The 23504-nt window shown below is 43.7% G+C and overlaps 1 protein-coding gene across 2 annotated transcripts; it reads right to left on the bottom strand.

Annotated features, from left to right (window-relative positions):
- Positions 1–9684: 9684 nt before the first annotated feature.
- On the bottom strand, positions 9685–20139 carry LOC101172483 (GTPase IMAP family member 8). 2 transcript variants are annotated; one of them, XM_023954020.2, is made up of 6 exons: positions 19991–20139; positions 16259–16993; positions 12913–13611; positions 11556–12329; positions 11290–11457; positions 9685–11214 (listed from the first exon to the last, which is right to left on the bottom strand). In XM_023954020.2, exons 1-6 carry the CDS (start codon positions 20004–20006, stop codon positions 11006–11008), a joined length of 2601 nt encoding a protein of 866 aa, XP_023809788.1. In that variant the 5' UTR covers positions 20007–20139; the 3' UTR covers positions 9685–11005. The 2 variants fall into 2 exon arrangements, with proteins under 2 accessions (XP_023809788.1, XP_078801790.1); XM_078945664.1 differs by having other exon boundaries at positions 12913–13608.
- Positions 20140–23504: the final 3365 nt, after the last annotated feature.

Below are 23504 nucleotides of genomic sequence, written 5' to 3'. Positions count from 1 at the left end.
ATGCTCTGTGTTACTGTTATTGGACCTGACCGCAGCCTTTTGACACTGTGGACCATTACACCCTCTTGGACAGGCTGAAAAACTGGGTTGGGGTCTCCGGATCAGCCTTAAACTGGCTCTCCTCATATTTGACTGGCAGATCTTTCTCTGTTGTTTTCTCCAAGTTTAAGTCCTCCTCTGCTCCCCTCACTTCTGGTGTGCCCCAAGGCTCAGTTTTGGGACCTTTATTGTTTATTTTATATCTGCTGCCTTTACAGCATATTTTAAGTTCTTTTAATGACATTTCTTATCACTTTTATGCTGACGATATTCAGCTTTATGTGTCTTTTAAACCCCAGGATGTTTTTAAAATACAGACTTTACAAAGGTGTCTGGATTCAGTTAAGAGCTGGATCAATAACAACTTTCTCCAACTCAATGAAGCCAAAACTGAGGTCCTAGTTTGTGCTCCTGACAGTTGTCTCCCCCAGATAATCCATGAGCTCGGTCCACTTGCTTCTTTTATCAAGTCCTCTGTCAGGAACCTAGGTGTAACTTTAGACCCGGTTTTATCCCTGGACTCTCATGTCGGGTCACTTGTTCGCTCTTGTTTTTATCATCTTAAAAACATTGCAAAACTGAGTCCAATTGTGTCGCGTTCTGAGATGGAGATGCTCATTCACAGTTTTATATCCTCCCGTCTTGATTATTGCAACTCAATCTTCACATGTTTAAGTAAAAAATCTCTAGAACGGCTCCAGGTTGTCCAGAACGCTGCTGCTAGGCTTTTAACCAAGTCATCCAAGTTCTCACACATCACCCCGTTGTTAATGCAGCTGCACTGGCTCCCCATCCACTACAGAGTGCATTTTAAAATCCTGGTCTTAACATACAGAGCTCTTAATGACCAAGCACCAGTCTACATAAAAGACCTGGTGCAGCCATACACTCCCAGCAGGTCACTGAGGTCATGTGACCAGGGTCTGCTGGCTGTGAAGAGAACCCGATTAAAAACTAAAGGAGACAGAGCCTTTGCCGCAGTGGCCCCATCCCTCTGGAACTCTCTTCCTCTCAGCCTCAGATCTGTGGACTCAGTGTTTTCTTTTAAAAAGCATTCTAAAAACTTATCTTTTTAAAATGGCTTTTTCTTAATTTCTTTTTAACATGTGTTTTTACTGTGTTTTACTGTTGTTTTATCGTGTTGTACTGTGAAGCACTTTGTGATTTTTATCTGGAAAGGTGCTATACAAATAAAGTTTATTATTATTATTTATTATAGATTCACAAATTTTCACTCCAAATCTTTTCGAAGTGTTGGCAGCAGACATGGGCTTGTAAAGAGTAGCAAAAGAAATAGAAGAAAAGGCCCCTCCCTGCTTGTCCCACGGGCGTTCAAGAACTCTGTCATGGGGGTATCAGGATGACAGATGCAGGACTAGAAGACACGCCACAGTGAGAACTTAAGTATTTAATCACAAAACCTACAAAATCATCAAGAAAAGCTAGAGCTAAAATTGAACATTCTACAACCCGACACAGTGGCGGTTCTACACTAACTTACTCCCTGGGCGAGTAACCCCACCAACCCCCCCACCCCCGCACACAAACAAAATTTGACATCCTTTTGTGTTCCCTATCTTCAATTTGGCCATTTTACACAAAATCCGTCACAGGGGGCCTAAATTAAAAACACGCTTTAGGTTTTGGACCGAAGAAGATAATCGTTTATTGAACACACTAAAGCTAAACTTTTGAACCTTTTCAACCTTTAATACTGAACTTTATGAACATAAATATGAATAAAAACAGACAGGAACATTAATCCAGAATAAATCAAGTTAAACCTTAAATAACATATAATATTTTGCCCTCAAAAAATATATTCTGTCAAAATTATACAAAAATATGAACATGCTGCAGAACAAAACAAACAAAGCCTGACAATATTAATAATAAGAAATTACAAATCAAATAATTCAGTTTTCTTTGCGCTCTTAATCATTTTTTAGAGCTGGACTCCTGCATCATTTCAGCAATAATTTCTTGGTGTGTGACTTCCTCTGTGTGTCTTTGTGAAACATTTCAGAGGAATTAGATCTAAAAAAAACTTATTGTGAATATTATTTTTAGGTCTTATAAAACATTATAAATTAAATCATATAACTCATCAGTGGGATTACTCCAAAAATGTTTGGCATTTCCCTTATTTGGTGCAACACCCACAGTAGAAATCCTCCAAAAAACCTCAATCCATAAAAATGATCTATTGTTTATTTATGATCTCTAAAAGTGCAGCTGTTTTCCTGCATTACCTGCTGTCTCTATGCCAAATACTGACACCAACTAAACCGCGGAAAAGACATGTAATGAAAATATCTACAATAGTTTGTAAATAATGACTGAGCTGCTTAGTGATCCAACAGCACCAATGATCCAGGTGTTGCGTAATGTAGGCGGAGCTCCTCATTGCCTGCACCCTCTACCCCTCCCCTTCCTTCCCTCTGACATACGCGGCTCCGTCTCTATGACGGGAGCGCGCAGCCTAGAGATGATTGTTATACTGAAAAAGACTCCCTGATACCTGTGTTTGTGTGTCGTTCACACAGCCACCGGTGAGTTACACCCCCCTCTTGAATTTTTTTGACTTGTGCTCCAAAGACTTTTTTTTGCACCATAAGTGTGGAGAGGGGACAGGATGAAGAGATGGGTGCGATGTTCCGTGTAAGGTGTGTCAAAATTAAAGTGCAAAGTGCTGCCTGACAGTTTCCTTTCAGTTTTAGATATTTCCTTTTGTGTAACACTGTGGGTACGATAAACGCCGCCTCTTATGAAGTGCCACTGCCCATCTCGCCCGTATCAAAAACCGCCACTGCTCTTACACAGAGTGCAGATACAGAACTATTCCGAACGGCGTATTTACATGACGCATTTTCCTTCCGATCAGGCATTCTTTCCGATTACTTTTACCCATGTAAACGCAGCTAGTGTGTCAAACTCGCGTTTAAATCTTGGTCACATATCCCAAAATGCCACCGCACAGCGACCTAAATACAAGGTTTTTAGCAAAATTGGCAGGTGACAGTGGGGCAGCATTTGCAGTCAGGGTTAGGTTTTCTTTTATTCTTTTCTGTAAAACTTTTAGCATTAAAAAAAACTGGGGGTTTTCCAGAGACTCTGATTCTGTTTTTCAAAATTAAAAGTTAGATCAGACTCATAATGAAATAAGTACACATTGCTCAATGATGGCACGATGAAACTGACTGGGGAAAGACACCATGCTTCATGTTTCTTTGTCTCTGCGTTGTCCTTGAGGGCTTTTAGGTGGGCCCAGATGTCTGTGTTTCAAAATTGCAAAGAGCCTTACTCTCATCGTTGATGCCGCTTTCCACAATCGAAGGTCACTGTTGCTTTCCCAATCCTTTCTGTAACATTTCCTATATTTTGCCTACTCAGGCATTTTCGCGCCTAGTCTACCAATTTCTTGCTCTTCTCTAGCTGGCTGTAAAACAACCAAAACCCGCACTGTTGTCAAACAACAATCCTTGACTGAGCGATGGACACTGCGCAGAGGTATGGCTCAAATTGTGCTGCGACCAGAGTTCCAAATTTTAAGCTTTAGTGAGGTTGTCGCGTTGTCTCAACCAATCAGAGACTCAATTTTGGGCACATCAAATGCAGCACGTGATGTTTTTAATGACAGTGACAGCAGGTAGAATATCCAATATGGTGGATCGATGCGATAATTCTACTCCTGAACTTCAATTCATTTTCTTAATCCATTTTATCCCTTTCGGCGTTTCTGGAACCCGTCCCTGCTACTGTTGGCCGAAGTTGGGTGCACCCTAGGGTCTGTCGCAGAGCTCATGGAGCGGGAGCAATTTCGATCAATACTCCGGAATGATAGACTGATTACGTGTGTGTTCTCTGCTGTGATGTCACTTGGTCGTTTTTACGTTATAGTAAAATAAACCTACTGTACCTCAGTCCAAATGGTATTTTCCAAGATCCAAAGTTTTGTTGTTTTTTTTTGTTTGTTTTTGGCAAGGATTTTACGATTGTATAGGATGATTTGATTAACAACTTGCGTGTGACAGATCAATCGTGGTTGGATTGTAGGAATACAAATGGATTAGAATAATTGTTACACCACTAATATATAATGGTAAATGGCGTATACTTATATAGCGCTTTTCTACCTACAAGGCCCAAAGCACTTTACAGTCACAGACTCATTCACCCAGTCACACACACATTAACACACTGGTGGCCACTCCGCTGCCGAACACAGGCGCCTGGCTACCACAGGGGCAAGATGGGGTTCAGTGTCTTGCCCAAGGACACATCCACTCATGGGTGTGCAAGGCAGGAATCGAACCTGCAATATTACGATCATAGAGCTAACCGGTCAATCGGCTAATCCCACAGCAGCTGCCCAAGTCCCCGCTTCCGGCAACAGCGCTGCTTCCGTTTCCGCCTATACCCGGGAAAATGTCCGTCTACAGCCGGAACCTTTCTACGGTGATGTTGAAACCTGTGGAGGGTTCCTGCTTCAGTGTCAACTCATTTTTTAGCAGGCCCCCAGGTACTATTCAGCCGATCACAGCAAAATTTCTTTGTTTGTGAACTCTCTCTGTAGCAAGGCACTACAATGGGCCCAAGCTTTTCTGGCTTCCCATCCCATCACTTACCTCCCTTTCGACCGTTTCTTAGAGGAATTCCGGCTTGTATTCGATCAGCCTCGGAAGTAGGAAGAAGCCGTCCGGCGGTAACTGAGTCTCAAACAAGGTAACCGCCCGGTAAGCAACCATCTTATTGACTTTAGTATTTTAGCAGTCGAAGCCGGTTGGCCGGATCCCGCACTAAAAGGGATTTTCTATCAATCATTGAATGAACGGATTAAGGACCACTAATGTTCCCAGCCCGAGACAGACAACTTCGAGGACCTCGTCACTGTCGCCCTGAGGTCCGACGTCAGGCTGCGAGAACGCCTCGCGGAGCAGAAGCATAAGCCACCGCCTCTCCCGGCTAACCCCGCTCCTCCCGTATGTGTTGACAAACCATTCCGCCGAGAAAGACCACTCAATAGTCCTGATGAACCCATGCTAATCGGTCATTCAAAGCTAATCACCAAAGAAAGACAAAAACGTTGTGACAAGGGGTTATGTTTCTATTGTGGCCGGGCTGGTCATTTGGTCTCACAATGCAGCGCTCGTTTAAACTCTCGAACCCCCTGTTAGATGACAGGCCACGGGGGGAAAATTCTGAACTAGTTCCAAGTTCCAAGTTCTTATTTGTTCCTGTCAAGATCAGAAATAAAAACCAGGTCATTGAACTCCAACCTCTCGTAGATTCCGGGGCTGAGCACAGTTTAATCGATCAACGTCTCGTTCAGGATCTCTCGCTCTTGGTCGAAACCCTCGCCAATCCCATTAACGCAGCTGGACTGGGGGGTAAGCAACTCACTCGCATCACTAAGCGCACCAGCCCCGTTCTCATTCTTACCTCCGGTAATCACTATGAATACCACCAGTTTTTTGTTACGCAGTGTCATCAAGCACCTTTAATCCTAGGTTTCTCGTGGCTCCAGATTCATTTTTTTTATTTGAAATGGTTGATTTCAAGCAATCAAATAGGAATAATACACAAAAACAATACAATCATCAGTTACACATTCATACAATAACTAATCAAACTTAAAATAATTAGAGATAAAATTAAATATTGCTTGAAAGGGAGTGGAAGGAAGCGAATTTATATAATCCCACCCGGTTATACCGTAACCATTTTATTACTTGATTTATCAATATCTGGTTCCTAGCTTTTATCAGACAAAATTAAGAATCTTGAAGTATCAATAAAGCACATGACAAAGATGAATTACTTAAATTATTTTGTAAAAAATAACTTTTAGAAATCAACATCCAAAATATATGCAGATTATGTTACTTATAAAAGTCATTGATATGATTAAAAAATAATACTTTATCAGTAAAATCGACATAACACTGTATCAGGAATTTTCATAGCAAAATTTGATCAAGTTTTAAAAGTTAATAATATGTGCAAAATTATGTTACATTAGGAAAAATTCATGAATCAGCTTATCAATTTTTTGGAGCAAGTGAAGTAATATCATTAAAAGTCAATCAATTTGACAATTTTCAATAATTGATTAATCATTTGTTTTATTATTTTTTTGTATTTTTATTTATATTTTTCTTATGATAAAGTAATGCTATGAAGTAAAATAAAAAGGGTCACATCCTCATATTGACTTGAGCTCACCTCGCATTGTTAACTGGAGCACCTATTGTATGGCTAACTGTCTGCACTCCGCCATGCCCATCACTAATGTTCCTGACCCTGGCCTGGGTAAGGACATTGACCTTTCTAATGTCCCTACCTGTTACCACGACCTCCGTTCAGTTTTTGTAAGTCCAAAGCCAGCGCTCTGCCACCACATGGCCCTATGATTGTTCCATCGAGCTTTTAAATGGTGCTCCCCTCCCCAAAGGAAAGCTATACAATCTCTCGGGACCCGAAAAGATCCCCATGGAGAGCTATATTCAAGAAGCCCTCTCCTTGGGTCATGTCCGCCCTTCATTCTCCCCTGTCGGCGCCGGGTTTTTTTTTGTGGAAAAAAAGGATAAGTCTTTAAGACCGTGTATTGACTTCCGCGAGCTCAACCAAATAACTGTCAAGGATAAATATTCCCTGCCTTTTCTTTAATCCGTTTTTTAATCAGTACAGCAAGCTGAGATCTTTTCAAAACTCGACCTCCGTAACGCTTATCACCTTGTACGTATGCGTGAGGGGGATGAATGGAAAACAGCGTTTAACACCCCGTTAGGGCATTATGAATACCTGGTTATGCCGTTTGGACTCACCAATGCCCCCGCTGTCTTTCAACGCCTAGTAAATGATGTCCTAAGGGACTTCTTAAACAGATTGGTCTTTGTTTATTTGGACGACATCCTCGTTTACTCCACCGATCCCTCCCAACATGAACATCACGTCCGTCTAGTTCTTGAGAGGTTGCTCAAAAACCGGCTGTATGTCAAGGCCGAGAAATGTGAATTTCACGTCTCCGCCGTCCCCTTTTTGGGGTACATCATAGAAGCTGGCAATATCCGTCCTTCCCAGTGGGAAGTACCACAGACTCGAAAGAAACTTGAACAGTTCCTGGGGTTCGCCAACTTTTACCGCCGGTTTGTCCGCAATTACAGCAGTATAGCGGCTCCGCTCACTCAACTCACCTCCATCAATAAAGTTTACTCCTGGAATCCGCCGGCTGACGCTGCGTTCAAGAAACTCAAGTCCCTTTTTGTATCAGCTCCCATTCTTATACAACCCGACGTAACCATACAGTTACGAACCTCCACCTCCACAAACCATACAGTTTGTGGAGGTGGAAGCCTCAGATTCCCGAGTAGGAGCCGTCTTATCTTAACGTGAGGAAGACACGGGGAAACGCAAACCATGCGCCTTCTTCTCCCGAAAATTAAGTCCAGCCGAACAGAATTATGACGTAGGGAACCGTGAGCTCTTGGCCATCAAGTTGGCACTTGAAGAATGGCGTCACTGGCTGGAGGGAGCAGAACAACCCTTCTTAGTTTTGACCGACCAGAATCTCGCCTATTTCCGTAGCGCCAAACGTCTTAATTCCCGTCAGGCCCGGTGGTGATTATTTTTTGACCGCTTCCATTTCACAATCACATACCGTCCTGGCAGCTGCAACGTCAAACCCGATGCACTGTCCCGTAAATACAACACCTCCGAGACTACCACTGACTCTCCCATTCTCCCTACGTCATGTTTCATTGGCAACCTCACTTGGGAGATCGAGAGCAAGGTACTTCAAGCCCAAGGTGAGATTCCTGACGGCACCTCTTGTCCTTCAGGCACCCCTTTATGTCCCCGACTCCCTCAGATCTAAAGTCCTCACTTGGGGGTACACATCCCGCATTGCCTGCCATGGAGGGCTTTACCGTACCACCCGACTACTCAAGCATCGTTTCTTCTGGCCCACGTTGGAGCGAGATGCTAAGGAGTACATTGCGGCCTGTATCACCTGTGCCCGCTCACTGGGCTACCGCCATCCCAAGGCCATACGGTAATCCTTACTGTCATTGACCGTTTTTCGAAAGACGCACAATTCATTCCCCTACCTCAGCTGCCATCTGCCTCGGAAACGGCCGGCGTTCTCATCCACCACATCTTCCGTCATCATAGGATACCCAGTGACATCATGTCCGGCCGAGGGCCACAATTTACGTCCAAAGTATGGAGGGCTTTCTGTTCTGCCCTGGGAGCCACGGTCAGCCTTACGTCGGGTTACCACCCTCAATCGAATGGACAGGCAGAATGGGCAAACCAGGAACCGGAGGCAGCTCTCAGGTGTCTGGCGGCCAAGAACCAAGCTGACTGGTCTAAATTCCTGGTGTGGGTGGAGTATGCCCACAATACCCATTCGTCTACAGCTACTGGCATATCTCCCTTTGAGGCTTCCCTGGGTTACTCACCCCCTTTGTTTCCTTCTCAGGAATTGGATTTGGCAGTGCCCTTGGTCCAGCTCCACCTCCTACGGTGTCGGGACATCTGGCTGCAGACCAGGGCGGCTCTCCTCCGCACCAAGGAGAGCAACTGCCAGATAGCCAACCGTCACAGGGTGGTGAGTCCCAGTTACCAACCTGGCCAGGAGGTTTGGTTGTCATCTCGGAACATTCCTCTCCGAGCCTCGTCCCGTAAACTGGCTCTTAAGTTCATTGGGCCCCACACCATCGACCGTGTCATCAACCCCACCTGTGTCAGGCTACGTCTTCCGGCAGCCCTCAAGGTGCATCCCACATTCAACGTTTCCCAAGTCAAGCCAGTCACCGAGAGTCCGCTTTGCCCGGCGTCCGCTACCCCACCGCCCGCCCGTACCATCGATGCCGCCCTTGCCTTCACGGTCAGCAAGATATTGGATGTCCGGCGCAGTGGGCGTGGTGTGCAGTTCCTGGTGGATTGGGAGGGGCATGGTCCAGAGAAACGTTCGTGGGTCTCCCGTTCCCTTATTCTGGACCATACCGTCATCGACAACTTCTACCACGCCCATCCTGACTGTCATCTTGGACTGCCGCGTGGCGGTCGTTGAGGGGGGGGTACTGTCATGGTGCCTCTGCCAGTTACTCTCCCCCTCCCCCGCCTGTTCTGCTTCGGACGCGACCAGCTGCATTCACTCACCTCATCATCGCTGCAGCCTTTTTCATATCTGGATCATCATTCGTCGCCAGTTCGTTGTTCCTCCCATGGGGCTTAGTCTGGCCAGCTCTTGTTCCTGTTTGCTGCCAAGCTTCATGTTACTCATTGTGCCTCTCGCTCTGTCTCAGGAAAAAAAACCTCTGGTACTCACCTGGTCGCATTCCTCTGGCCTCTCGTGCCTCGCTCCTGGATCCCCTCTGCAAAATTCTTCCAGCCAGCCGACGCTCCTCCTCCTGGAAAGAAGCCATTACTCACCTTCTGCTGAATTAAACCATCTGAAACTTACTTCGCAGTCCGAGTATCCTTCCGGGTTCCAGCATTTGGGTCACTCTGAACTTACGCCAGATCATGACACTGGCACTTCATTTGAAAGGTTTAACTCAAAGACAGATACTTGTCAAATATGTGAAAACATTCAATGTTGGTGGCCCATACACAATTAAGAATGGATTCATAAGTTCATACAAACTGTACTTCAATAAAAGATTGAAGGAGTTACTACATTTACAGTCACACATGAGGCAACAAGACAAGGAAAATATGACTTGCTTATGATGTTTGACCTAAAAACTCAAATTTCTATCCAGCCATCCATTTTCTTAATCAGTTTGAACCCTTTTAGCGTAACAGGACTGCAAGAGCCTACTATTGGGCAAAGGCAGGGTACGCCCTGGACATCAATTGCATCACATGCAGCTCAGACCAGCCTTTACAGAGAGTAGAAGGGGGAGTCAGGAGTACATAGAGGCTGCTTAGCAAGTGGGGTTGGGTCAAAGGTAGGTGGTGAGAGTGGCGGTGGTGTCTAAAGGCGGGCGGCGAGGGCGGGTAGCGCCTGCGGGCCATACAACCCCACTCGTGGCTTTAATTCTACTTGTAGTTGTAGCAGGATGATGGTGCTGCGCAGCTGCAGCCAATCCCCTGATCCCCCTGGTTACAGGAGAGGGATATAAAAATGGTTTGGCCCAACACATGGGCACTTGACGCGTGGCACTGATACCCCGCCCGTTCCCTGGTGGCCAACCCTTTGAGCTTCCTGGCAAGCGTGGTGATGCTGTCACCCTGTGAGCCTGTTTGGGTTCTCAATGACTTTTGTTTATAGCTGAGAGAGAACTCTGGCATCTGTGGCTCCCCTCTGCGCTCAGGCGAGTTTAAGGTGTGGATGACTTTCTCCTCACTCCTCAGGTGATCAGTTTACATTTGTTTGTGTGTGTACTAACTCCTCCCTCATTATATGATATCATAACCCCTCCTCTAAATGTTGAATACATTGCATTACATTTTCTGATATGTTACATTTTAATTCTGATTCTATTGAAGAGGTGACTTAAAAGCAACTATGGAGTCATGCAATGCAAAACGTTTTTGAAACAGTAGTAGTAGAGGTAAAGAGACTCATTTTGAACAACAGTAAATAGTCATCTGTTCAGCTGGAATGAAATCACTCAAAATGGGTATTCTGTAGCTAAAATTAGACATGTTGATTATTATCGTCATGTTTAGAAAAAGGCAATATAGCAGAAATTAAAGATCCCGAGCTTGGAGCACAAGGGTGGTATATTTATAATGTGGCATTTCATTGCAGCCAGACTGTTCTCCAACCACAAAAAAATATTTTCATCTGCAGTGAGGATTCAGTTTATTAAATTTTAGGTAGGTGGACTTTAAAGATTCCCGTAAAACCTCTAAAACCATTCTTTACAGACCTGCTTTTCCTTCAGGACCTTTTTTATCTGGTCTGGTCTGAGCAAAACCCAAATCCTGGGTCACCAGTTCTAAGGTCCATTCAATCGTTTTCTGAATCTTTCTGACCAGTCATCAGAGAGATTTGTGAATTGTATCCTGAAGATCTGGGGAAGTTGATCGTCATCTGGTTGTCCTTATTTGTGCTGATCTGAAGACTGGCCACCCAAGCCAGAACTTGGTGAAAACTGCTGGTTGGATTATGTCGTATGAGGGAGCCAGAGATAGAAGATGCCGAAGTTGCACCACTGACTGAAAAGGACAAAAACGGTTTAGGTAAAACTGTGTTGACGTGTTTACCAGCAGAGATCATAATTTCGAACTTACAGTTAGGCATCAAGGCATCCATGCTGCTTCTAAGGAACTCTGTGGATTTCAGGATTTCCTGATCCAGCCTTTCAACAGCCGTATTTATTTTTGCATTCATTTTCTTCTCCTTTACTTCTCTGTTCTTTTGATCAGCAGTCCTGCCCCTGGGTTTGGCCCGGTCACCACCTGGAATTTGTTGCAAAAAAACCTGGTAAGACCTCATTTTATGTGTAGCATACCATGATATTGGACAGAGTGATAGGACCTGAGGGTGTAATACTCACGGAATCCTTTAGTTTCAGATCTGGACGTGGTCTCATTCAGGTCCTCTTGCAGCTCGAGGAGTGTTGTTTTGAAGTTGCTCATCAGCTCCAGCTCCCTCCTCTTGAATTCTTTTTGCAGCCGTTGTTTCAGCACATTCTTCAGCTGAATCCTACAGAATTTCTCAGAGATTCTCAGGTAGACATCATTCATGTTGGGGCAGAAGAGCTGGCCTGTGTTTGCTGCCACCATTTCCTCTATCTTTTCAAACAGCTTTGTGACCTGACTCAGATCTGATTTCCTGTTGTTCATGGAGTGGTATCTGTTTTTACACTTGTCCACCAACCAGCGCAGAGACTCTTCTCTTTCAATGTGCTCTTCTATGGATTTGTTTGGTAGTTTGTCTTCATGAGTGAACAGAACTAGTGTGTGTTTCCAAATACTGGCACCAAAAAGGTTGACGTGCTCCTCCAGCTTGACTTTCTCTGTCTCTGTGAACTTCAAATCCAAAGGAACCACCAGCAGCACAGCATGAACTCCTGACTCGCTCAGGGACAGACTTCGGACTATTTCTCTGTCCATCTGCTCTGTAGAGCAGGAGGATTCCCTCCGCCACCCAGGTGTGTCAATCACTGTGACCTGTCTGTCGCCAACCTGCCTCACTTCCTTATGGCACTGCTCATCCTGACCCGCAGAAAAGACCTCTTTATGCAGGATGATGTTTCCTGTTGAACTCTTTCCAGAGGACCTCTCCCCGAGCAACACAATCTTCATCTCTTCCAGCTTGTTCCTCATTCCTGAGGAGAAAATAACTTCCATCATCTCAGAGTGGGATGCAAATGAACACAAATATTCTTTTTTCAAAGAAAAAAAACCCTTTTTCTTTGGTAAACATCTTGAGTTTTTCATAATAATGAGCAGTTTTGGGTAAATTACTTCTAAAAAAAAAAAAAAAAAAAAAATGGGGAAATTCTTCTCCACATTTGACCCATCCCCTGGGGGAGCGGTGAGCTGCAGCTGAACTGCACTCGGGAGGCAGTAGTGTTAAGGGCCTTGCCTAAGGACCCCCACTGGGTGATGTTAACTGCCCGCCATTGATATGGTAATTGCCCCCCAGTACCATTGCTTATTCCCCTCTGGGAATCGAACCCTGGATTCCTGCATGGTAGCTTGTCACCTTACCAACCGAGCCACCCAGCCAACATGAAAAATCCTTCATTACTTTACTCGGTTACTGATTAATTATCATTACCTATTTGAAAAAGTAATTCACTACTCATTACTTCACCTTTTTTTACTCTCAGATTCAAATTCTCAAGAGGAAAACATTTTGGACGAACTGGATCCTCTCGTCTCTCCCTCCCCCCCCCAATAACTCACCTGTAAGGAGATTCCTCTGGGTCTGGACCAGCTTCTGCCTCAAAATGGCTCCTTCTTCCACACTTCTTCGTTTCTTTTCCAGGCTCATAAAAATCTGCTGGTCTGGAATAAAAGGCTGCCATGCGTTTGCAGCCACAGTCCCGGTGATTTTCTCTAGCAGCTCTGTGACCTGTGTGTCTTCCTCTGCATTTTTGTTATTAAGAACGTGGTATCTGTTTTCACACTGTTCAATCAGAGACTGTAAGGCCAGCCCTTCACCTTCAATGTACTCCTCTATGGTGCTGGTTCTCAGCCAGTCTCCTCTACTGAAAACTAGGATTGTGTGTTTCCACACTGCTTCACCGAGGAGCTCCACATGCGAGGTCACTGCGTCCAGGTGCTTGGCGTTGAAGGAGGTGTCTGCGTCTATCACCAGCAGGAAGACGTGGGGTCCAGGGGGACACAGAAACAAGCTGCGCTGCATTTCGTCCTTGACTGCCTGGGGGGTGTCCTCCGCGGGGAAACCTTTCCACCAACCTGGACTGTCAACCACAGTTACTTCAGTTTGGTCCACAGAACCGTGCCGCACTTCCGAGTGCACTGTTCGTTTTCCATCATGTTCTTTGCAGCCCAGGATGGTGTTCCCGACACAGGTTTTTCCGACCCCTCGGCTGCCCAGCAGAACTATCTGGAGTTTTGGGATGGGCATCACATCTCCTGCTGTCAGACGAAACAGACAATGATTAGGTGTGGAGTTCATAGTTTGAATACCCATCATTTAACCCTTGTGCTATCCTAGGCACTTTAACATTGGGAGTTGGGTCATCTAGACCCACTAGACAGTGCTCTGAACCTTTTTTCTTCAATGATTTGTGATCTTCACTGGTGTCCATGGATTACATGAAATCTTTCCACCTTTATCCACCTTTGTCATGGTAGGGAGAACACGCCAATGTAAGGGTGGGGTCATCCAAAATAGCACAAGGGATACATGAATGTTTGTTTTACAATAAAATAAATGCTAATGGTAAAAATTTACAGTTTTCAGATTTCTATTAAAATGTGAGAAAATAGTCTAGTGATGTGTGCACAGAAATGATCGACATCTGAGTGGATTGATCATGCGTAGTTTTTCTGAAACTGTCTGCAGAGCTATGATGGGGGCGGCCGTGGTGCAGCGGTAGGGCGGTCAACCCATGATCGTAATATTGCAGGTTCGATTCCCGCCTTGCACGCCCATGAGTCAAAGTGTCCTTGGGCAAGACACTGAACCCCACCTTGCCTCTGGTGGTAGGTGGGCACCTGTGTTTGGCAGCGGAGCTGCCACCAGTGTTAGAATGTGTGAGTGAATATGTGTGTGTGACTGGGTGAATGGGTCCGTGACTGTAAAGCACCTTGTCCTTGTAGGAAGAAAGGCGCTATATAAGTGTACACCATTTATGATTAGAATCACTGTAAACATGAAATACTTTCTATTCATAAGAAAACACGTCTGTCTAAAGGCAGAAGAAACTTGAACCAATACCTGAAATGAAACAACTGCAGATATTTGCAGAACCGGTGAGCTTTTATGAGTCCTGATGGATTCAAATTAAGAAAATACCTGAAGGAGTTCTGGAATTTCAGTGGTTTCTTGTTTGCTTTCCTGCCTTCTTCTGCATTATGAACTGACTGTAACCCTTGTGCTATTATAGTAGGGGTGTGCCAAAATATCGATATGGCGATATATCACGATATTTAGTCCCGGGATTGATTCTCGAGACGTCTTCGTCAAGTATCGACCTTTTATTTACGTTTAAAGACCATGTAAAAGGTTATATTAACCATCCTTTGGTAAGACAATTCTTTGGAGGGTTGATAGGGGGCGCTCGTTGCGAGATTGGCTGTTGCGGGCGGGACGAAGAAGAACACACATTCAAACAAACATGGCGGGGGGGAAAAACAATGAGAAGCGAAAGCAACAACTTAAAAGACGCGCCGGCAGCATGGAAGCTGCATCAACGGAGTTGTGTGAGAAAGCCGTGGCTGTTGCTGGCCTGAAGCCGACACAGCCCAGCGCGGATACCTTTTTCCACACGAAGCTACCACCGTTTTCTGTGAGAGCACCGGCAATAACAAACGGAAAACAAAACGGGAGGTGGAGAACGAACGAGGGATTTCGGTTTTTATTGAATCCATTAGAGCCACGCTTTGACATTCCCTCTTGGAAATACTGAAAAAAGGATCCCTGCGCTGTACGGCCAGACCAGAGCTACAGTTGAGATGGAAACGGAAGAAAGAGGCATCCCTGCCCATGGACCCCCCTTCTCCTCTGCGGTAGACGAGCAGCTTGACGCTAAAAGCCTGTGGTTCTCCAGAAAAACATGAAACATACATCGCATGCAGCTTGTCCCCAATCGTGTTGTTCACAAAGATGTTTACTTTTGGATGCACTTTAAGTTCTTCGTGTATTTTATCCCTGGTCATTTATTTTGAAAGCAGTTTATGTCTTAAATAACTTAAAGGAAAGGTCCTAGCTACTTGATTTTTATTTTTCTGGGAGAATTTTATTTTTGTTTACTCCACATTTACACTAAATCGTGTCATTTATTTTTAACAAAGACGATATAATTTGTTCACAGAATTAATATCTGATTAACAGCTATTTCTTTTAAATTAAGAAATGGCTATGGTTATGTTTTTTAAAAGTTAATAACAATGTGTCTGGCATCTACTTGACTTATTCATTTTTTATCCTGTTTACAGCAATTTTGTACTAATTAATGACACTGCTGTTCATGTTCACTATTGTTTAAACCAAATTTTACAGATATTTCCAAATGAAAATTGTCATTGTTTGTCAAAGACAGAGTATTACTGATATCAGCAATGTTACACAAAAGTCTGTTATTCATTACACCAAATAGGACACAAGTTGTTCGTTATCATTGTTTAAAAAATAAATGGGGAAATATTTTCCAAAAAACAGTTTTTCAAGTTCTTCTTTCTTAAAGTTTGATATATCGTGAGTTGTTAGAGACAAGATATATCGATTATCACAATATCGCCATATCGTGATAGTATCGTTATCGTGAGTAATGTATTGCAAATCGTATCATATCGTGAGTTACCCAGTGATTCCCAGCCCTATATTGTAGGCACTTTAACATTGGGAGTTGGGTCATCTAGACCCACTAGACAGTGCTCTGAACCTTTTTTCTTCAATGATTTGTGATCTTCACTGGTGTCCATGGATTACATGAAATCTTTCCACCTTTATCCACCTTTGTCATGGTAGGGAGAACACGTCAATGTAAGGGTGGGGTCATCTAAGATAGCACAAGGATTAAATGAACTCTTTAATAGACCGTTTTTCTGCTGTGTTCACCTTGAATGAGTTTCAGCATACGTTGTCTCTCTTCCTCAGCTTTTCTTCGTCTCTCTTCCGCTCTTGAAGCCACCTCGTCTTGCTTCTGTCTGATCTTCTTGAGAATGCGCTGGTCTACTTCGTAGCATCTGCCGCTGTTGTTCCTTGCCATCTCCTCAATCTTCTCCAGCAGCAGAGACACCTGAGATGAGTTATCTTTGTCCTTATTGTTGAACATGTGGTATCTGTTCCCACACTTCTCTATCAGCCACCTGAGGGCCAGTCCTTCGCTCTCGATGTGTTCTTCTATGGTCTTCTCTCCCAGGAAATCTCCAAAAGTGAACAGCACCATACTGAATCTCCAGGCATGCTCTCCCAGGAGCTTCATGTGCTCCTCCACAGTGATCTTTTGCTCCACAGAGAAAGCCGAGTCCACAGGGATGACCAGAAGGAAAGCGTTGGGGCCCGGTGGACACTTGGAGACATTGAGCCTAAACCTTTGCTGGTCTCTTTGTGGGACATCTGAAAGGCAGAGAGAGCTTCTCCACCCTGGAGTGTCCACCACAGCCAGCTTCCTGCCCCCCACCTCCCCCTCAATCATTTTGGACTGATGCGTCCTGATCCGGCCGAAGTCGAACTTTTTCTGCCTCAGAATGGTGTTGGCAGATGAACTCTTTCCTGCCCATCTCCCACCAATCAGCACCAGTCTGACCTCTGACAGGAAGGGGCTCTTCGGTGAAACACATTTCCCATTGTCTGAAACACAAAGATTAATTCATGATCTGTCATTTCATAAGCTCAAGTATAAACCAACAGGGACCCCCATTTAGGGTCCCTTGGTGGGGAGGGTGAGGGGACGTCACTGTGAGTAATCAGGAGATGTCCCCTTAGTGCCCTACCCGCCAATTTTAACTGCACCCCCCTTAGTACACACACCCCTCCCCCCTCAATATATACATCCCAACATAAACACAAACACATGCACACACACACCTTCTCAAACACACATACACGCACACACTTTTTGCAAGGAAGGTGGGACCTAGGACCATCTGTCCCCTGCCTCTTCCCTGGTGGGGGGTACGGGCCCCTTTGCAACGGCGGCCGTGTCCCCGGGGTGCCGGCTTCCTGGGCCCGGCGGTGCTCTCTCCGCGCGGTGGGGGGGTTCACATTACATCTGAGCCGGGGGTGTTTGTGTCCCTGGGGGGTGGGTTCTGGTCCTTGCTCCTGAGCGCTGGGCCCCGCCAAATTTCCAACTGTGGCCGAGCCTGGTCGGGCCATATTTACAGCACCCCTTGTGGGCCCTCTTTTTTCCCCGGGGTTCCCCCATCCTGGGCGGGGGCGTCGGGCCCCTGCCTCGCTCCTCCCTGGACCGGCCGTGGGCCGGGCGGATGGCTGCCTGGAGTGCGGAGCGGGTCTCCCTTGGGGGGTCCTGGCTCGTACCTGGGGTTGGGGCGGGGGGATGCCCGGAACTCCTGGGTGGTGGTGGGGTGCTCGTCTGGGGCTGTGGGCGTCCTTCTCCGGTGGGGCCCTGCGTTGGGTTCTCCCGGCGCGGCGGGGGGGCTGCTCTCCTGGTTGGGCTGGGGCGGCGCTCTCTTTCCCTCCGTGCTTCCCTGCTCTCTGGCTCTGGGGGCCTGGCGGCGGCCCTGCTGGCCCTGGGCTGGGTGGCGGGCTTGGTCGCCCGGGCGGCGGTTGTTCCCTGCCGGTTCCCGTGTGGCGTTGGGGGGATTCCGGCTGCCGCTGCTGCTGCGGTGGGGGTCTTGGGGTGGGGATGGCTGGGCATTCTCCCTCCTTCTTTTCACGTTCCACCATCCATTTTAGAAGAACATAAACACTCACCTGAGCACTGGTGTTAGCTCACCTTTGCACTAACAGTTGGCACGATTGATTGACTGAAATATTTCACACTAGTTGGTTTTAAGGCATAAGTATGCGTGTGAACACTATCTGTTTTGTGTACATGTCGACAGGTGGACATTTTTGCAGCTAGCAGGTGTGTTTATAACATTTGAGTGTGTGTGTGGACAGGCTCCGCCCTTTTTTTTTTTTTTTTTTTACTACATTTGAACCTTACCATAATGATTAAAAACCAGTAAACTTGTTGCTTTATGCTGCTTCATGGTCTTATCCCCCTTCCCCTCCTATTATCACCCCCTACCCCCCCTCTCTCTAACATCCCTCTCTCTTCTTCCCTCCTTTCCTTTTCCGTCCGGTCCAATACCAAAGATTTTCAGACATGATTGAAATTAATAAAGTTTGGCCTCAATTACAAAAGGGATTTATTCAGACATACCTTTGGTTTGTCTGAAGATTAATAACCCCTCTTGTTAAAGTAAAATATGTCCAACACAAGAGGCCCTCAGCTCTCATCTGTCTGCCCAGCTGTTGGACAGGACAAGTTAAAAAAAAAAAAAAAAAACTGCACAAGACAAAAGCAGGAAAGCTTATGGCTACTCAGCTGAAACAGAAAGAGGATAACTTTATAATATTTAAAAATGAGGAGGGGATTGTAGTTTAAAACAATCTTTTTTTTCTGTCTGCTCCTGATTCACCATGATATGAAAATAGAAGTATTCAAAAATACAGTTTAAATCTTAATTTTCTTTATAAATGTCCTCCATCATGAGAAAAATGCTACAACAACATGTTAAAAACAACATTTGCATTGGAGTAGGTCTTGAACACTCTCCTTCAGGTATTTATTTAAAAACTGTCTTTTTGAAATAACTTTGAAATTAAGTAACCCATTAAAAAGCAAAATTCAACAAAAGTAAAACAAAAACTAAATAGAAAATGAATCATGAAAACATGCAAACAGTGAAAAAGTTGACGCACGCAGCACCACATTTCAGTTATGTTTGTTAATGAGGATTTTTCGCACTGGTTTGTTATTACCTCAAAACTAAACTGTTTTCCAGCACATAAAAATGACATTTGCTGTTCTAAGTTAAATCCACTTACAACCAGCCTAAATGAGGACAGTTTGAGTTTGCAAAAGAAATATGAAAAATTTCACAAGTCAACTTTTTAAATTTTTTATTTGTACATTTACTGTAAATATGACAGCCTTGTTCCTCCTTTTCATTCGGAATGTTGTTTTGGTGTTTTTGGGCTGTCGGGAACTCAGTGTGTTTGTCTTCCTTGAACTAAAAAAAAAAATCTGGTCTGACTGGTTTATGCGGTACCTAAGTTCTGCTTTTAAGTGATTGACTTCAGGCTTTGCAGCCTAAATGCAAAACTGTTGCTGGAATAAAATGACTTTATCTGAAACTGAAAAGTTTAAATTGTTGCAATAATACCAAAAAAGCAATCTGTTTGCAAGATTTTAACAGTCAAGTTTCAAAGAAAACAATTTTTGTTGGTTAAATGTCCTGCATATTTCATTAAAAAAATCCTGCAGAGTGTTAACCTAAAACTTTTTAGACAGGGTTCAAACAATTCTTACAGTTGATAGAGAAGTGTTGCACAACCAAACTCCTGCAGCAAAGCCCATAAATGAACTTCATCACTTTATTCTCTTCTAAACTGATGAAATGCAAGTGAATTGTGTAAACAGAGTTACGCATTTCCCCAATAGCTACATGTAAAAATGTGTTGGGGTGGTTTTGACTTAGCACCTCACAGATTTTCTTCTTTTACTTTAGTCTGCAGACTCTTCCAACTAAAACCAGCAACCAAATCTAGACACACACTAAGGTTTTAGAGACATTAAAGAAAAAAAATATGAATTTTCAGAGCAAAATATCAACTCACCAACTGCATCGCCCATTTTGCTCCTCTGTTTGTTCTTTTTCCACAAGTGATGTTTAAACTCCTGTGAGATCTATGGAAGGATCAGAACAGATTCCTTCTCTCGTTGCAGCAAAAGAGAAAAGACCGAGCTGTCCCACTGCAGAGGTGTGTCCCAGTTCTAGTTTGCAGCAATGTGGTCTAACCTGTCAAACCCAGACAAGTGTTTGTGTGCTTGACTAAAAACACAAAAGTGAAAGAAAACATCACTAAGATGAAAACGCAGAAGACCCAAATGCTTTATGAAGACTTGATACAAGGATTTGATTTTTTTATAAAAGTCAGATGATTTGAGGATTGTACACAGAAAAAAAACTTTGAAATGTATTTGCAAGAAAAGTCAGCTGTTCTGTTGATAATCCTGTACAGATGGAATCCTGACTTGTGGCATTTTTCAAAGGGCAGCACACATTTCCCCTGTGTGGGACACATTGTTCATATAATTAAGTATCCATCCAGAAATTTAAACGCACAAATGTAATGATACTGGAGCTGCTTGTGCCATTTGTGTTCTTTTTATTTGTCTTTTTTGCTTCAGTATCTTTACAGGCTCCTTCCTGCAGGACATGCGGCTGTGAAAGAGCGGTCAGGTCAAATGCTGCAGATCTTTCTCCCTGTGTGCATGTTATGACAACAAGTTATTCCACATCCAGACACCCATCCATCAATTTTCCGAACCTGCTTAATTACTTTAGGAGTCACAGGGTTGCTGGAGCTTATCCCAGCGAATGTTGAGTGAAGGCAGGGTTCACCCAGGATGATTCACGAGTCCATCGCAGCAGCGCACAACAATGCACAGATACATTCACAGTTTAGAGTGATCTATAATCTATAATTTGGTCTGTGGGAGGACAGCGGATTGCTCAGGGAAAACCAAGAACACAACTCACAAAAACTATTCAATGCATACCCTCTTGAGATGGGGCGCCCACATTCGAGGACATCATGTTTTGGGTGTTTCTAACATGTTCTTTTGGCATTTTTCTAATGATGGAGGACATTTATAAAGACGTTAAAACTCAAAATATCATTTCTGAGTATCTCTTTCCCACCTGGCAAATGATGTCTTTTAGATAACTAATATACATCCACTGTAAATGTCTGCAGGACATCTTTGACAACTCTATTTTACTACTCTTTTAAATGTTAAATTAGAGGTCTACGACACATCTACCTGTCATCATTAAATCTTGGTATACTTCTAGTTGTCTTCCAGAGTACTTTTTCTAAACATCCATTCATCCTTAGAACGCACTGAGGCTATTTGTTCACAGAAAACTATGACAAAGTTACAGACACCTGCATCAAAACAACAATCAAACACATATTTCTGTTTAGATTTTTAACTTGTCGTATGACTAAACAAACTGATGGTAAAAGGTTTCATGTTTTATCAGAGTGGATTATTGTTATTAGAATGAGCTGATAGCACATTTTCTGATCTTCTTCTGCACAACAGAGTCTAGTTGTGGTTCAGAGGCAAAGTTCTAAAAGTATAGAAATTGTATTGACATATATAAAAGGAGGAAAAGGATGAAGGCGCACCAAAGTCTATCAAAAGAAACATGTTTAACTTGACTTTTCTATTTTCAATCTAGGAAATGTTTAAAAAGCTTCACTTTTAGACGTCTAACAATATACAATCATTAGATGTCTACAGGTAGACGTGTAGGAGACATTTACTGTATATGCAGACATCTTTCAGAACACTATTGGTGGACCTCTGATGGAGAAACAAAATAGAGATGTCTAGAATAATATTAGACAACTAACAGACATCAAGTCTCTTCCATCACGTGAAGAAACTACCCAAATGGCTCACTTACAACGGGCAAGGCTTGGAGAGGCCGCGATGCAATTAGATGTGGGAAAGTCGTCTGCTAGAGATATAAACCGCAATGTCTAATAGACCTCTATAAAGTGATCTTTATCAGATTCATTATGCATATCTACAGCTGAAAGCTTTGAAATAGCTGTGATTAAGATATTTAGGATACATGTCCGTGCCTAGTGGGTAATTCAAATTGCATACAAAAAGATGCCGTTTGAAAAAGCTTGTAATTGTAACATAGAAGCTATAGTTGGTTGTCCACAAGATCCCTGCTCTGCTCCATTCTGAAGCATCCACTTGCAAATAAATAAACACATTCATTTCCTCATTTTCCTCATCCAAGCTGGTCTCTGGCTCAAAACTGTTGGGCTGGATAGCTATTATTTTGCTCCCCATTTTTGTTGCACCGGTAACATTCGGTTGGAGGGGGCTGAGGGGCTGTAAGCCAGTGGGAAACTGTATAAAATCACTGTATGTTCCACTATATAATGGCTTTGCCATTTTGTAGAAGCTAAAATTCCAAAATCCAGTGCCCTAGAAATTTCCCAGAGGCCTCTGTGAAATACTAGTGTGCATTGATGCTCACTAGATTAGCAAAGATAGACCACCATGAATGGTGTTTGAATGTGAAATAAACGTTAATGTTAAATATTAGTTTAGGTGTTATGATGGTAATCAACAGGATGGGGTTTTCCCAGCATGTAGCAGTCAATCAAAATGCTAATCATTTTTCCACAGACATAAGCCAAGCACTGTTGTGTTACAGTTGATTGTCTACAGTGCATTTATCATTTATCTTTTCGTCAGTATTAACCTTTGTGCTATCTTAGATGACCCCACCCTTACATTGACGTGTTCTCCCTACCATGACAAATGTGGAAAGATTTCATGTAGTCCATGGACATCAGTGAAGATCACAAATCATTGAAGAAAAAAGGTTCAGAGCACTGTCTAGTGGGTCTAGCTGACCCCACTCCCAATGTTAAAGTGCCTAGGATAGCACAAGGGTTACAGTACACATTATTAAGTCATTATGCATAACATTCCCAAAAACTATATTTTACTACATTTTACTGAGTCTTTGCATTCTTAGCATTTCACTGTAATGACAATAAAATATTATATGTATGTTTATAAGTGACTAATATAATTTGCAAATCAGAAAAAGTGCATTGAATATTATACAGTATAATTTACATTGTAAATGCATTGCTATTTTTTATTTATTCATGTTCCCCCCATTTTTTTAAATTCTTGAAATAATGTTTTTATAAGACTAGTGTGGCCTTCTCTTCTTCTGTCCTCAGATGTGCTGCTAAAGAGCCGCTCCAGTCATCTCCACCTCTGCAGTGCAACCCAGAAGTGATGCAGCAGCATCAAGCGCTTCTCCTCCTCCAATAGACCTAGCTCACTCCTCTAACGCAGTGTTTTTCAACCAGTGTGCCGCGGCACACTAGTGTGCCGTGGGAGATGGTCAAGTGAGCCGTGGGAAATTGCCCTCATTCACTGATCTAAAAACATTTTCCATCTTCAGGATATCAGCTCTGTGTTCATCCAAACAGGCCCTGATAAAACACTGAGTAGTTAGGAATATAAAAGATCTTAAAATTACTTTTTCTTTGTGTTTATTTAATTCTATTAAAGACA

Source organism: Oryzias latipes, chromosome 4 (genome assembly GCF_053564925.1).
Source record: "Oryzias latipes strain Hd-rR chromosome 4, Olatipes_Hd-rR_3.1".
NCBI classification, from domain to species: domain Eukaryota; kingdom Metazoa; phylum Chordata; class Actinopteri; order Beloniformes; family Adrianichthyidae; genus Oryzias; species Oryzias latipes.
The sequence above is the reverse complement of the archived record's forward strand: the minus strand, read 5'-3'. Positions and strand labels throughout refer to the sequence as shown.